The sequence below is a fragment of the Hyperolius riggenbachi genome, chromosome 3, assembly GCF_040937935.1.
Source record: "Hyperolius riggenbachi isolate aHypRig1 chromosome 3, aHypRig1.pri, whole genome shotgun sequence".
Classification (NCBI taxonomy): Eukaryota; Metazoa; Chordata; class Amphibia; order Anura; family Hyperoliidae; genus Hyperolius; species Hyperolius riggenbachi.
In genome coordinates this window covers 507,167,871-507,182,018 of record NC_090648.1, presented here as the reverse complement: position 1 = coordinate 507,182,018, position 14,148 = coordinate 507,167,871, and the positions used below count along the sequence as shown (strand labels likewise).

The window sequence follows — 14,148 nt, the reverse complement described above, 5'->3', positions numbered from 1 at the left end:
TTTTGGGGGTGATACTTTTTTTCAGTAATTACTTTATTTTCTATGCATTTTATAGGGAAATATAAGAAAAAGAAATTACACAATTTCTCAGATTCCATTCCCTATAGTTTTAAACTAAGCAATGCTACTATAAATAAAACCCACAAATGTTATTTACCTATTAGTCCCGGCTATCACAACATTTAAATTATGTTCCTAGTACAATGTATGACGACAATATATTATTTGGAAATAAAGATGTCTTTTTTCTGTCTTGTTTTTTTTTTGTATCCAGTCCCTAATTACAAGACCTTATTTGCTCACATAATAGTAATATACCATCATTACATACATATTAAAAAAAGCTGTGTCCCAGGGCAACTATTCATGTATTTTCTTAATTAATATTTTTTTTATTGTTTGTTAATTGGGGGGAGGGGTGGTGATGGGGTGATAGAAGGCATTAACTTTATTAATTTTTAATTCATATTTTTTCCTAAGTGGATTTTTACATTTTTGCCACTAAACGGCACTAAAAATACAACCCTGGGTTTCCACCAGGAAGTGTTCTTTTTTTTTTCCTTTCGTCACTACTTTACTATTATGAGTGGACATGGCCCCTGATCGGGGTCATGTCCGTTCATTCTGAGCACTGCGATTGGATCAGGGAACATTAGTTTCCCGTCACCAATCACCGCCATGTACAAGCCACCGGGAAAGAGTGCATCCGCCGGGAAAACACTGGAAGCTTATACGCGTCCAGATATACCAGAGCGGCTCCTATCTGGACGACTATTGTCCTCCAGGTAGGATTAAGAGGTTAATTATAGATACAAATAGGGGAGCAATGGGTGTAAATGTTAAACGTTAATGCTAATCTGAAGTGGCAATAAAACTTGAGGGATAAGTAATTCTAAATAGAGCCCTGAAATGTGAAAATTGCTCTGGTCCATAAGGGGGAACACCACCTGCAGTGATGTTAAAATCACAGGAAAAGCTTAAATGCAAACAACCGTTAACGACATGTATTTCCCTAACAGGGCCATTGACTTCAAAATGCGCATGATTCCAGTGAGTGTATTCCCGTTCCCCGCCTGACAGTCTCAACAATACTCCATCCTCCTCAGAGTAGAGGCGACAAATCGTCTGCTAAGTTTTGCGGTGGCGACCTATCACCTTGGCGAGATGGCGAATGGTGCCAGTGGCGGTAACGCCATCAGATACTCACAGTGAATCTTGAAGTCCTTGTACTGCCTGTCTTCGATGGCGACCACGTACAAGGCCGCTCGGTCAGGAAACATCAGCCCTCCAGGTTTCTGTTGATGAATTGTGAGGAAATGGTAGTCTCATAATCTATACACCTGACAAAGACATCACAATTTGAACGGCACGAGTAAAACCCAGACAATCACCCCCTGCCCGCTGCCGCTACCCTCCAATCATACTGTCGCACGGCGTTTAATATCTGAGAGGAGAGATCAGCCGGCGGGCAGCCGCACAAAGATGCCATCTCCAATCAAAGCGGTTGTCAGTCAGGCCGCGGCGGAGGGAAACGGGAGGTCTGCCGGCTCTCCCGCCTATCTCGTCTCCTCTGATGGAGCGCTTCGCAATTCTAAGAAGAGAAAATTGCTCTGTTACAAGGTGAGTCATTCAGCTGTTGAACCAGTAACCCACTTCATTCCTTTACACTGAAAATCCATCTCTGACTCTACAGTGAAAGCGTTTTAGGTTTCGTAAATAAGCAGAGCATCATTTTTAAAGGGAACCTGAATTGAGAAGAATATGGAGGCTGCCATATTTATTTCCTTTTAAAGGGAGCTGAAAACATTAAAAAGAGTGTATACATACTTGGGGCTTCCTCCAGCCCCATCCGCTCGGAATCGATCCCACGCCGCCATCCTCTGCTGGCTGCAGCTTCGGGACCAGGGTCCCGTCAGTCGGAGCCAGTCTAACAGCACTGGATGTGTAGGGCGTACTTCTCCTGCGTAGACTGGAGCCGACTGACGTATCGGGACCCGGTTCTTGAAGCTGCGGGCAGCGGAGGACGGTGGCGTGGGAGCGGTCCGAGCAGATGGGGCTGAAGGAAGCCCCAGGTATGTATAACATCTTTTTAATGTTTTCAGCTCTGGTACACTTTAAACAATACCAGTTGCCTGGCAGCCCTGACGATCCATTTGTCTGCAGTACTTAGAGACAGAGGATCAGCAGAACAGCCATGCATTCTGCAAGGAAATAAACATGTCAGCGTCCATATCCCTCTCTCTTGAGGTTCCCTTTAAAGTCTGTCTCTTGTTCAAATATCTAAATAATTCATAAAATTTTTGTATGCGGGTGTCTTATGAGCTTCTGCCGTACCCTGAAAAACATCTTCATCATCCCTTCTTAACAGATGAGCTGTGGTATAGGTCTGATTCCCCATTCTTAAGGCTGGGTGCACACTTAGCAGAAACGCTAGCGTTGCGGAAAACGATGCGTTTTTGCCGCTAATGGCGGTCTATGGGCAGCAGGAAAAAATGCATATATAAAACGCATATGCGTCTTCTATACAATTTCAAATCAGGCTTTCTTAAAAACGCAGGTTTTGTTGCATAGTATTCAAAAACGCATCAAAAACGCACATAAAGAAAGTCAATGGCAATGCAATAGTATGCGTTTTTCATGCGTTTTAAAAAAAAAAAAAATGTTGTGATGTATTTCCGCTTTCTGTTGTCTTCCTTGTGATTAGCACAAAACACAATTGAAAAACGCATGAAAAGCGCATACAACAAAATGCATATGCGTTTTGTACATGCAAAACGCAAACACACGCAAAGTGCATGAGAAACGCATCTGCGGAAAAATAACCCTAACCTGTTATGTGTGCACCCAGACTCGAGGAGCTGCGAGGTGAGACCTTGCTATGTAACTTTATTTATTTGGGTCTCTAGAAGCATGTCTGGTCCCTCGCTGCATCTCCATGTTGCTGGAGGGTCTCGTTGTCAGCCTTCTAAGGATCTTCGACCCACCGGGTCTGTGTCTTGTGTGCATGTGCGGTGGGACGGTGTCTGTGCATGAGCGTACCACTGCGCAAGTGCAGAATACTCTTGGTGGCAGTAGCCCGATCGTGGGCAGCGCACGAGCCCGTCCACGCATGCGTACAAGACACCAACCCTTCAGGTCGTAGATCTTTTGAAGGCTGACAGCAGGACCCTCCAGCAAGATGCGGCTAGGGACCAGGCAGGTTTCTAGAGGCTGAAAGAAGCCCCAGGTAATTAAAAGCTACATAGTGAAGTCTCACCTCCCAACTCCTTTAAAAGATATAACTACAAAAATATAACTTTTTGTCAGTGTTGTATTTTCATTAAGTTTGGCCCACTTTAGACAACCAAGGAAGCTACATTGGAGTTGAAGCCCTCGATCACCAGGGAAGGGAGGTAGTGGGAAAGCACTAGACACCAGGGAATTGTATAGGAGAGAGAGGGGTAGGCCACTAGACACCAGGGAATTGTATAGTGGAGGCCCGGGAGGGGGTCTATTCGACACCAAGGAACTCTATAGGGGAGGAAGGTGGCCACTGGGCATCGCGCCTGTGACTTGGTCCCAGTGTTGAGTTTCGGCCCACTTTGTATTTGAGGCTGACACCCCATGCCCTAGATGTAGTGGACAGACATTACAGCCAGGAAACTAGGCTATTTTAGAAGAAGATCAAGATGGTGGCCTTCATGGTTCTCTAACAAAAAGCATATTTTAACCGACTATACCACTAACCCTGAGACATCCACAGATCGTTATAACACACCAGACATTTGCAGCAGTGTTGAAGCCAAAGTCTACCACCGGATGTACAGGAGCTTCTCTCCTGGCCACCGAGTACCTACCAGCCACTTGTCCCGGGCAAAGATGACGGTGTTCAGCATGGATTCGTAGAAGAGGCAGTATCCCATCCACTCCGTGATGATAATGTCCACTTTGTCTACCGGTAACTCCACCTCCTCCACTTTGCCCCTAAATATGGTGATGACTGTAAAATTCACAGAGAGAAAGCACCAATGCCAGTCTGGCTACTGTTACATCCATTAACAACAGATAAAGCTTTAGCTAAGGTTCCGTTTTAAAGCCCAACGAACAACCCAGAATAAAACATGGCAACAATTGGAATAGCAGTCAGGTTGGTAAGTGAATATAAACAGTGTGTAAATGCAAAGCGGTGTCAACTCCTCAGTCCTCACCCATACAAAGCTCTACATAAGTTGTCACCTCCAAGCATTTCCTCATTAATGTTCAGATATGATCCCAACCGGAACCTTCGCTCCTCCCAGGAGACCCTCTTGTCCACTAGCTTGGTCAGTAGTCACCTCCTCCATTCCAAAGTAGAGTTGATGCTCATGAGAAGTCCTCAGGACCAGGACTTCTCATGAGCATCAACTCTACTTTGGAATGCTCTCCCACAGCCTGTCCATCATGTTCTGATCCTGGAAACCAGGGCCATTGCCTGGAGTGCCATTGGTCCTGGGGGGCACTATGCCCCTGATTAAGCCCATGCCCCTGAATAAAACCCCGCCCATAATGAAGACACACGTCTGGAATAAGGCCATGCCCCCACAAGTGTTTGTGCCTCATTCTGTCCCCCTTTTTGCCTCCTTCTGTCCCCTTGTGCCTCCATTGGTCAAACGTTCCACCTATGCCCCTCTGTGCCTCCTATCGCCGGTGTTTCCTTCTGTGCCCCTTTGTGACTCCTTCTGGCGCGTCTATCAAAAAAGGGCGCGTGGAAAAAAGGGCGCGGGGTGTAGCCGAAATTGTACGTTTGAATGCAAAACCATATTTTCGTTTAATATGTTATAAACAATAATTTAGTGCTAAATAGGTTAAATAAACGGAAATGAAATGGCAAAATACCGTCTATAACAGTAAACGAATTCTGAAATAAAACGTCAAATAGCGTCTATAGAAAAAAACGCTATTTACACGTGTATAAGTATACCTAACCCTCCCTGTACCTATCCCTAACCCCTAGACCCCCCTGTTGGTGCCTAAACCTAAGATTCCCCTGTTGGTGCCTAAACCTAAGACCCCCCTGTTGGTGCCTAAACCTAAGACCCCCCTGTTGGTGCCTAAACCTAAGACCCCCCTGTTGGTGCCTAAACCTAAGACCCCCCTGTTGGTGCCTAAACCTAAGACCCCCTGTTGGTGCCTAAACCTAAGACCCCCCTGTTGGTGCCTAAACCTAAGACCCCCCTGGTGGTGCCTAAACCTAAGACCCCCTGGTGGTGCCTAAACCTAAGACCCCCCTGTTGGTGCCTAAACCTAAGACTCCCCTTCTGGTGCCTAAACCTAAGACCCCCCTGGTGGTGCCTAAACCTAAGACCCCCTGGTAGTGCCTAAACCTAAGACTCCCCTGGTGGTGCCTAAACCTAAGACCCCCCTGTTGGTGCCTAAACCTAAGACCCCCCTGTTGGTGCCTAAACCTAAGACCCCCTGTTGGTGCCTAAACCTAAGACCCCCCTGTTGGTGCCTAAACCTAAGACCCCCCTGGTGGTGCCTAAACCTAAGACCCCCTGGTGGTGCCTAAACCTAAGACCCCCCTGGTGGTGCCTAAACCTAACCTTAAAATCACTTATGCATTAGAAATCTTAAAATAACAGTAATATTTAAAGCGATATTTTAGTAACTATAATCAACGCATTATAAATGTAAAAACAAAGTTAATAGCAAAAGCGATGTATTTCTAATACAATCAGGTTGAGAAACGTTATGTAAGCATTATACATGCGAAAACGAATTTTAAATGCAAAAAGAAGTGTAAACGAAATTTTAGTTGTAATAGGTTTGTAAGCGTAATTTTAAAACGAAAAAACTAGTTAAAACTCATATAAGCGAAATTTACAAACAATAAGTATAATACAAAGTCAAAACGAACTTGTAAACGATATTTGTTATAAACTTTATCCTGTAAACGGAGCCTTTTGTTAACACGATCCCTGTAAAACGCTATTTCTCGGGCGCCCTTTTTTCCTGTCGGGCGCCGAATAGCCGATATTTTGCATTGCAGTCTATGGCGGCGGCCCTTTTTGTCCACTATCCCTGTGCGCCCTTTTTTGCTAGCCCGCCTTCTGGCACCTGTGCTTCCTTCTGACAACATGTGCCTTCTTCTGTCCCCTTGAGCATTCCTCTGTCCCACTGTACCTCCTTCTGTCCCCTTATGCCACTATCTGTCCCTGCCCCCCTCCTGTGCTCCCCAGTGTGTAAAGGCTGTGCTCGCATCTCCCTGCCAGAGTCCAGTGCTGTGGCTGTGCAACCATGCTGTCTGTTTTCTGCTCCCTCTAGTGCTGGCTCTCCTCATGTCGCGTGTAATCATGCTACATGCAGTAGGAGATGCCAGGCACTAGGGTGAGTGGTGAGCAAACAGGTGGAAGCACAGCCCTGGACTCCAGCAGAGGGGTGAGAGCATAGCTTCTGCTGCACTATACTCTGCATTTACACACTAAGCTGGAGGAGTACAGGAAGGGGATGGGGACAGACAGATGGAAGAACAGCGCTGGACTCCAGTGGAGAGGTGAGAGCTATACCATAACTGATAAGTAATTACAGCCATAAAACACTTTCCTGTCAGTAAATGGCTTCTGAGAGCAGGAAAGAGATAAAAAAAGTCAATAATTCATAGATTTGAGCTCTGGCATGCTTCATTGAATGTGTCATTGAGCAGAGACAATGAAATAGTAAAAACTTTAAAAAAAACTAGAACTGTGGGATATCTAAAAAAAAAAAGGTAATTTTTAGGAGGAGGAGGAAAGATACAATTGTTTATCTAATCAGTTTATTTTCACCTCAGATGTCCTTTAACCATTTCAGGTTCCAGGTTTTTACCCGGACAATTCTGGAATATTATTCTGGTCTGGTTCCTGACAATTTTGGCATATTAGCTGTCGCTTTTGATACAGCAATAACTTGTTACTAACTATGCCATCACAGTGATACATGTAGTATTTTTCAGGACATTGCAATCTTTTAGGGTAAAATTTGTTTCTAAGTGTCATCTAAATTAACTAATTTTTTCATGTTTCCCCCTTCCTAACTTTTACATGACAAGTGCCACAGTTTTAAAACACCTCAAAATACATTATTTGGCTCGTCCTGGTTAAACCAATACCATACATACCATATTTCATCACTAGTCGAGTATGTAGCGCACCCATTATAGCGTTGGTAGTGATTGCATGCGATCGGGCACACAGTTTGGAGACCCCAGTACTGTATAGATGCATTTCTAGGCAAAACCTCTCGATGCATCTATACAGCGTTGGGTCCCCGAGCTGTTGCTATAGTGATCCGATCACATCCAATCGCTATGGGCGGCAGCCATTACAGATGTCTACAAATCTTAAGGCCAAGTATAGGTAATACAAGGGGTTAATTAGTTTGGTAGGGGTTAAAAGTACGTCCAAAAACGTTAAAGGACTTCCGAGTCCAAAATCGGCGTCCTCCGTGCCTTACAAAGTCATGCAGGTAGTTAACTTTTTTTACGTTTTGGGGGCAGATTTTGGCCTCGGAAGTCCTTTAACGTGCGCAGCTCTAGGGCCAACTCCCCGATCCACGTAACAGGCAGCGTGGATCGGAGGGTTGGCCCTAGAGCTGTGCAGCCGCAGTAGCGGCTATGCGCACTGCGCAGCCGTGGCCAGCTCCGGCGGCCATCTTTATGCAGGCTGCAGATACCAACCCGGACCGTGGGGTCGCAGCCTTTCGGGGGGCTATTGAGCAGAGGGGACCAGGCGGAACGGCACGGAGGGCGCGGACGGCGTCATCTGTGCCTTACAAAGTCATGCGGGTAGTTAACTTTTTTTACGTTTTGGGGGCAGGTTTTAGCCTCGGAAATCTTTTAAAGAGACTCTGTAACAACAATTTCAGCCTTATTTATTCTATCCTATAAATTCCTATACCTGTTCTAATGTGGTCTGGATTACTGCAGCCTTTTCTAGTTGCACTGTCTCTGTATCATATCTAATCTTCTTTTCTTTGTCAAGCTTTGTTGACCCAGGGAGTAATGGGCTGCCTCTGTTGTAATGAATACAAGTTATGTATTGTTGTAAGAAAACAAGTTATACACGCTCCCTGCAGGTTCTGTGTGCTTTGTTTACGCCTCAGGATCGTGGTGGGGAGCGGGGAGGGGCGGAAACGGCAAGGAGGGTTCCAGGAGATCACAGTGACTCAATTGGTATGTTTTTCATTATACAAATCAGACAGTACAGTTCCTCTTTAAGTGGTTAACTCCGAATTACAACTCAAAATTGTGTAAATAAGATGCAAAACTCGAAAATGGGAATTTCACAGAATTTATGCCCTTATCCCAAGTAGGGAACCAGTTTGTTACACCGAGATGCAGATGGTGTCACGTTTGTCCATGCACAGACAGGTTTGCTTTAATTTCTCTTTAGCGCCGTCCTGCTGAGAAAAGCCTATCGAATTTCTTACTTCCGTTTCTTTTGATGTTGTTTATATTCCGCCACCTTTCTCACAGATACCGGTACTTTTTTTGATCAAAAACACAGGCACGGCTCCGAGCTCAGAACACATCAGGCAGCTTTGATTACTTCTGGTGCTGCGATCAGCGCTGGTGGCTATTTGACAAGTGTGAAAACTAATATAAAACACAATATATAAAAGAATCTCATGCTCTAAGTGTATAAAGAGCAGACAGGCAGCCCTCTAGCTGTTTGCTATGATGTTCATTTTTTCCCTGACCTCATATTATTTTATCTATCTGCTTCCTTGCAGAGAATCTGCTTTCCTTGCAAAGCTGGACAGCTCTGGCAGGTGGATGGTTTTAATGTATTTGTAATAGTTTATAAAGCACCAACATATTTACGCAGTGCTGTACAACAGACAGGGGGTGGAGGGGACCAATCTGCATACATAATGAGCACAACATGTTTTCCCCTCCCCTGAGGATCTCACTAGAAATCACATAGTAAGAAAGGTGGGGAGAAGATCAAGGGAGTAACTACAACTCACAGCCCCCCCCCCCCCCCCATGTCCACGCACCTTCCCTTGCCTCCCCTTGATGCCCTTCATGGCCTTGGGGGCCATCTCACGAGGGTCATAAAACAAGTCACACCCATAACAAGTGTAGCCACAAAATATCTGATCTGAAGTATAGTCCCCTGTATCGGAGAGAGGGGAGGTTAGTAGTTGGGGTCCCAAAACAGATCTGGCCGCCCTGTAATTGCAGGAGCTGCTCCCCTCTAATTACGCCCATGTGCTGTACAACAGACAGGGGGTGGAGATGACAAATCTGCATACATAATGAGCAAAAACTGTGTTCCCTCCCCTGAGGATCTCACTGGGAATCACATAGTAAGAAAAATGGGGAAAAGATGGAAGGTAGTAGGATGGGAAGGGGGTATCACACATCTTATTTAGGGGAAAAGGGAAATAGGACTGGTCCAATGTGTTATGAAGGGGTGTTAGTGTGTGTTTGTAGCTACCCCCTCCCTTAGTCTTCTCCATTCCAGCGCTATAACTCCCAAAGTTATCAGCCGCGCTCACGTACGAAAGTGAGCGCAACTGCACTGCGCAGGCGAAGGATGGGTTACGCCAGTGGGGGAGCCACTGTTCAGGCTTGGCAAAAAAAGCCAAGCTTGTTTGACTCTGTGTTTGTGCGCAGGGGTGGGCCATCCGCATCTGCGCAGCATGGCCAATCTCCACCAACAAGGTAAGTACCCACTTCAAGTACACTTTAAGGTGTGTAGGTTATTACCCTTAGCACCTGGTCCTGGTGGCGGGGCTACCACCACCGAAAGCTTCCAGGCACAATTATTCTCTATTCCGGTTTCAACCCTTAGCCTCTGGAATTCATCTTCCACCCCAAAGCAGCAGTTTTGGTGGACTGGGTTACCTCAGTACTTGCTAGATCTAGCCAGTGGTCCTTGTCCTGCCACCCAAGCAGACTTCTGATGGAAGACCAGCAACTCCACAGATGGACACACATCATACATTTTTTCAAATATCTTTTTTTTTTAATGCAAAAATTGCAATCAATTTTTTTTAATGATTGTAACATTTCAAAAATCTGACCAATGTACCACACACCTATGTTACATTTTTTCCCAATTACGAAAAAAAAAATTATTGAAAACTCAGAAAAAAAATTGCATGGGTCTGAACATCAGGTAATTGACAATCGACCACACACACCATACAATTTTGATAAAAATTGATCAGAAAAATCCAACACTCCTGATCTTTCATCAAATAAAAACTGGAAATTCAATCAGATTTCTCAAATGAATGAAAAAAGAAGCTGATCATAATTATTAAATTGGTGTAAAATTGGATCTTTTAATTGTATGGTGTGTGGCCACACTTAGCTTAGCTTAAGGCCCCTTCACTACTTGAGCACATTGGAAAATGTGGGTGGCCGTGGAGCGCACGACTTGCGCATCCCTACACGTATTTTGCAGATCCCAATTCATCATAATGAATGGGAATGTCCATGCGTTTGCATATTATTGATGTAAACCATGCGTTATGATTGCGCAGTGGATTGCAGCACACAGATGGGGACACCAGACAGGGCAGTCTATGCACTTCTGAGATCCCTGCAGATTGTGTCGCCTCATTTCCTGAAAATGCAGTAAGAGGCCTTACCCAGCGTGGTCAGGATTACTGCCTTCATGGCTACCTTAGCAGCTCGGGGCCCACAAAGTACCCACCATACTTCACCACAACAGACAATCCCTTATTTAACGTTGCTCAGGTCACACCATGAGGAGGTAGCAAGCTTGGAAACTGGGGGTGAAGGGTTTGATGGGAGAGTGACAATGGCTACACTTGTTATGCAGAGGACAATAGCTGCACTTGTTATGCAGAGGACAATGGCTGCACTTGTATGGAGTGGGACAGCGGCTGCACTTGTTATGGAGAGGTCAATGGCTGCACTTGTTCTGGAGAGAACAATGGCTGCACTTGTTATGGAAAGGACAATGGCTGCACTTGCTGTGGAGAAGACAATGGCTGCACTTGTTCTGGAAAGGACAATGACTGCACTTGTTGTGGAGAAGACAATGGCTGCACTTGTTATGGAGAGAACAATGGCTGCACTTGTTATGGAGACTTGGAGAGGACAATGGCTGCACTTCTTATGGAGAGGACAATGGCAGCACTTCTTATGGAGAGGACAATGGCTGCACTTATTATGGAGAGGACAATGGCAGCACTTATTGTGGAGAGGACAATAGCTGCACTTGTTATGAAGAGGACAATGGCTGCACTTGTTATGGAGAGAACAATGGCTGCACTTGTTATGGAGCGGACAATGGCTGCACTTGTTATGCAGAGGACAATGGTGTACTTGTTATGAAGAGGACAAAGGCTGCACTTGTTTTGAAGAGAACAATGGATGCACTTGTTATAGAGAGAGAAGGTGGCTGCACTTGTTATGGAGAGGGACGGTGGCTGCACTTGTTATGGAGAAGACAATGGCTGCACTTGTTATGGAGAGGACAATAGCTGCACTTGTTATAGGGAGAACAATGGCTGAACTTGTTATGGAGAGGACAATGGCTGCACTTGTTATGGAGAGGACAATAGCTGCACTTGTTATAGGGAGAACAATGGCTGAACTTGTTATGGAGAGGACAATGGCTGCACTTGTTATGCAGAGGACAATGGTGTACTTGTTATGAAGAGGGCAATGGCTGCACTTGTTATGAAGAGGACAATGGCTGCACTTGTTTTGGAGAGAATAATGGATGCACTTGTTAAGCGGTGGAAAAGGGGCTTTTTGTTGGCTGCACTCATGATATTTGATGGTGATGGTGGGGCCTGGTGGTTGCACTTCCTGTGGAGGAGTGGAGGATATGGTGTTTACACTAATTTATGAGCTCAGAGGTCACATGAGGGACTGGGACAAACCAAGTAATATACAGTAGGAGGGGGAGCTTCTTCAGTTTTTTTTCGCTGGGAGATCCCATAATTTTAGGTACATGTTATCACAGCGCATCATTTGGGAGCTGGGATAAGCCCCCCTGTTGGTAAAATATTGGCTTACCCAGAACCTATCATAACCTTAACCCTCCCCTACCTATTCTTTCTAGTAGCCGATCGACTACTATTCGCATCCGGCTCCCAAATGACCGGCTGGGTACCGATTGCTGAAATTTAACACAGGCATCTATTCTATAAATACAACATTCAGTATCAAATCTTCTTCTTCGCAGTGGGAGGGACGAGTACTTAATAGGTTGCATGCAAGCTGTTACAGGAAACCAACATCCTCCAGTGGTAGACAGGTCATGTGTATGCTCGGTGTGTATTCGACCCCACAAGTGGGGCTTGCACTCTTTTGCAGGTAGGCACTGGTCTGTTTTTAAGTAGCGCTGCTCATTTCCTTGCTATGTACTAATTTGATTAGTTTTTGGTCAGCTGCTCCCACTTAACAGCCATGCTTTTGGTGTATATGCAGAGCTTCTGTTTGGGTTCAAGGTGCGTTTGTAGTTCCTGGGGGGGCTCAGCGCATCTCTGATTGGAGGCCATTCGGAGGCGGCCTGGTGTTGCGCTGATCCACCTTTTGCGCAATTTTCGATTTTTCAATTTTACTTGGTAGCGCACCCAGGCTATGCATATACATAGGTTAGGATTTAGTTAGTGTTAGGCCCCTCCCATGGAGGATTGACTTCTTCGCAGTGGGAGGGACGAGTACTTAATAGGTTGCATGCAAGCTGTTACAGGAAACCAACATCCTCCAGTGGTAGACAGGTCATGTGTATGCTCGGTGTGTATTCGACCCCACAAGTGGGGCTTGCACTCTTTTGCAGGTAGGCACTAGTCTGTTTTTAAGTAGCGCTGCTCATTTCCTTGCTATGTACTAATTTGATTAGTTTTTGGTCTGCTGCTCCCACTTAACAGCCATGCTTTTGGTGTATATGCAGAGCTTCTGTTTGGGTTCAAGGTGCGTTTGTAGTTCCTGGGGGGGCTCAGCGCATCTCTGATTGGAGGCCATTCGGAGGTGGCCTGGTGTTGCGCTGATCCACCTTTTGCGCAATTTTCGATTTTTCAATTTTACTTGGTAGCGCACCCAGGCTATGCATATACATAGGTTAGGATTTAGTTAGTGTTAGGCCCCTCCCATGGAGGATTGACTTCTTCGCAGTGGGAGGGACGAGTACTTAATAGGTTGCATGCAAGCTGTTACAGGAAACCAACATCCTCCAGTGGTAGACAGGTCATGTGTATGCTCGGTGTGTATTCGACCCCACAAGTGGGGCTTGCACTCTTTTGCAGGTAGGCACTAGTCTGTTTTTAAGTAGCGCTGCTCATTTCCTTGCTATGTACTAATTTGATTAGTTTTTGGTCAGCTGCTCCCACTTAACAGCCATGCTTTTGGTGTATATGCAGAGCTTCTGTTTGGGTTCAAGGTGCGTTTGTAGTTCCTGGGGGGGCTCAGCGCATCTCTGATTGGAGGCCATTCGGAGGCGGCCTGGTGTTGCGCTGATCCACCTTTTGCGCAATTTTCGATTTTTCAATTTTACTTGGTAGCGCACCCAGGCTATGCATATACATAGGTTAGGATTTAGTTAGTGTTAGGCCCCTCCCATGGAGGATTGACTTCTTCGCAGTGGGAGGGACGAGTACTTAATAGGTTGCATGCAAGCTGTTACAGGAAACCAACATCCTCCAGTGGTAGACAGGTCATGTGTATGCTCGGTGTGTATTCGACCCCACAAGTGGGGCTTGCACTCTTTTGCAGGTAGGCACTAGTCTGTTTTTAAGTAGCGCTGCTCATTTCCTTGCTATGTACTAATTTGATTAGTTTTTGGTCAGCTGCTCCCACTTAACAGCCATGCTTTTGGTGTATATGCAGAGCTTCTGTTTGGGTTCAAGGTGCGTTTGTAGTTCCTGGGGGGGCTCAGCGCATCTCTGATTGGAGGCCATTCGGAGGCGGCCTGGTGTTGCGCTGATCCACCTTTTGCGCAATTTTCGATTTTTCAATTTTACTTGGTAGCGCACCCAGGCTATGCATATACATAGGTTAGGATTTAGTTAGTGTTAGGCCCCTCCCATGGAGGATTGACTTCTTCGCAGTGGGAGGGACGAGTACTTAATAGGTTGCATGCAAGCTGTTACAGGAAACCAACATCCTCCAGTGGTAGACAGGTCATGTGTATGCTCGGTGTGTATTCGACCCCACAAGTGGGG

At 45.7% G+C, this 14,148-nt stretch overlaps 1 protein-coding gene across 3 annotated transcripts in view; it reads right to left on the bottom strand.

The window, feature by feature from the left end:
• Positions 1-14,148, bottom strand: part of PRMT8 (protein arginine methyltransferase 8) — a 262,574-nt gene that overhangs the window by 53,808 nt on the left and 194,618 nt on the right. For all 3 annotated transcript variants that reach the window (XM_068273128.1, XM_068273127.1, XM_068273129.1), the window contains exons 5-6: positions 3,837-3,979; positions 1,208-1,295 (exon numbers count right to left, since the gene is read on the bottom strand). In XM_068273128.1, the coding sequence (XP_068129229.1) occupies positions 1,208-1,295; positions 3,837-3,979 (231 nt within the window). The remainder of the gene's footprint in view (positions 1-1,207; positions 1,296-3,836; positions 3,980-14,148) is intronic.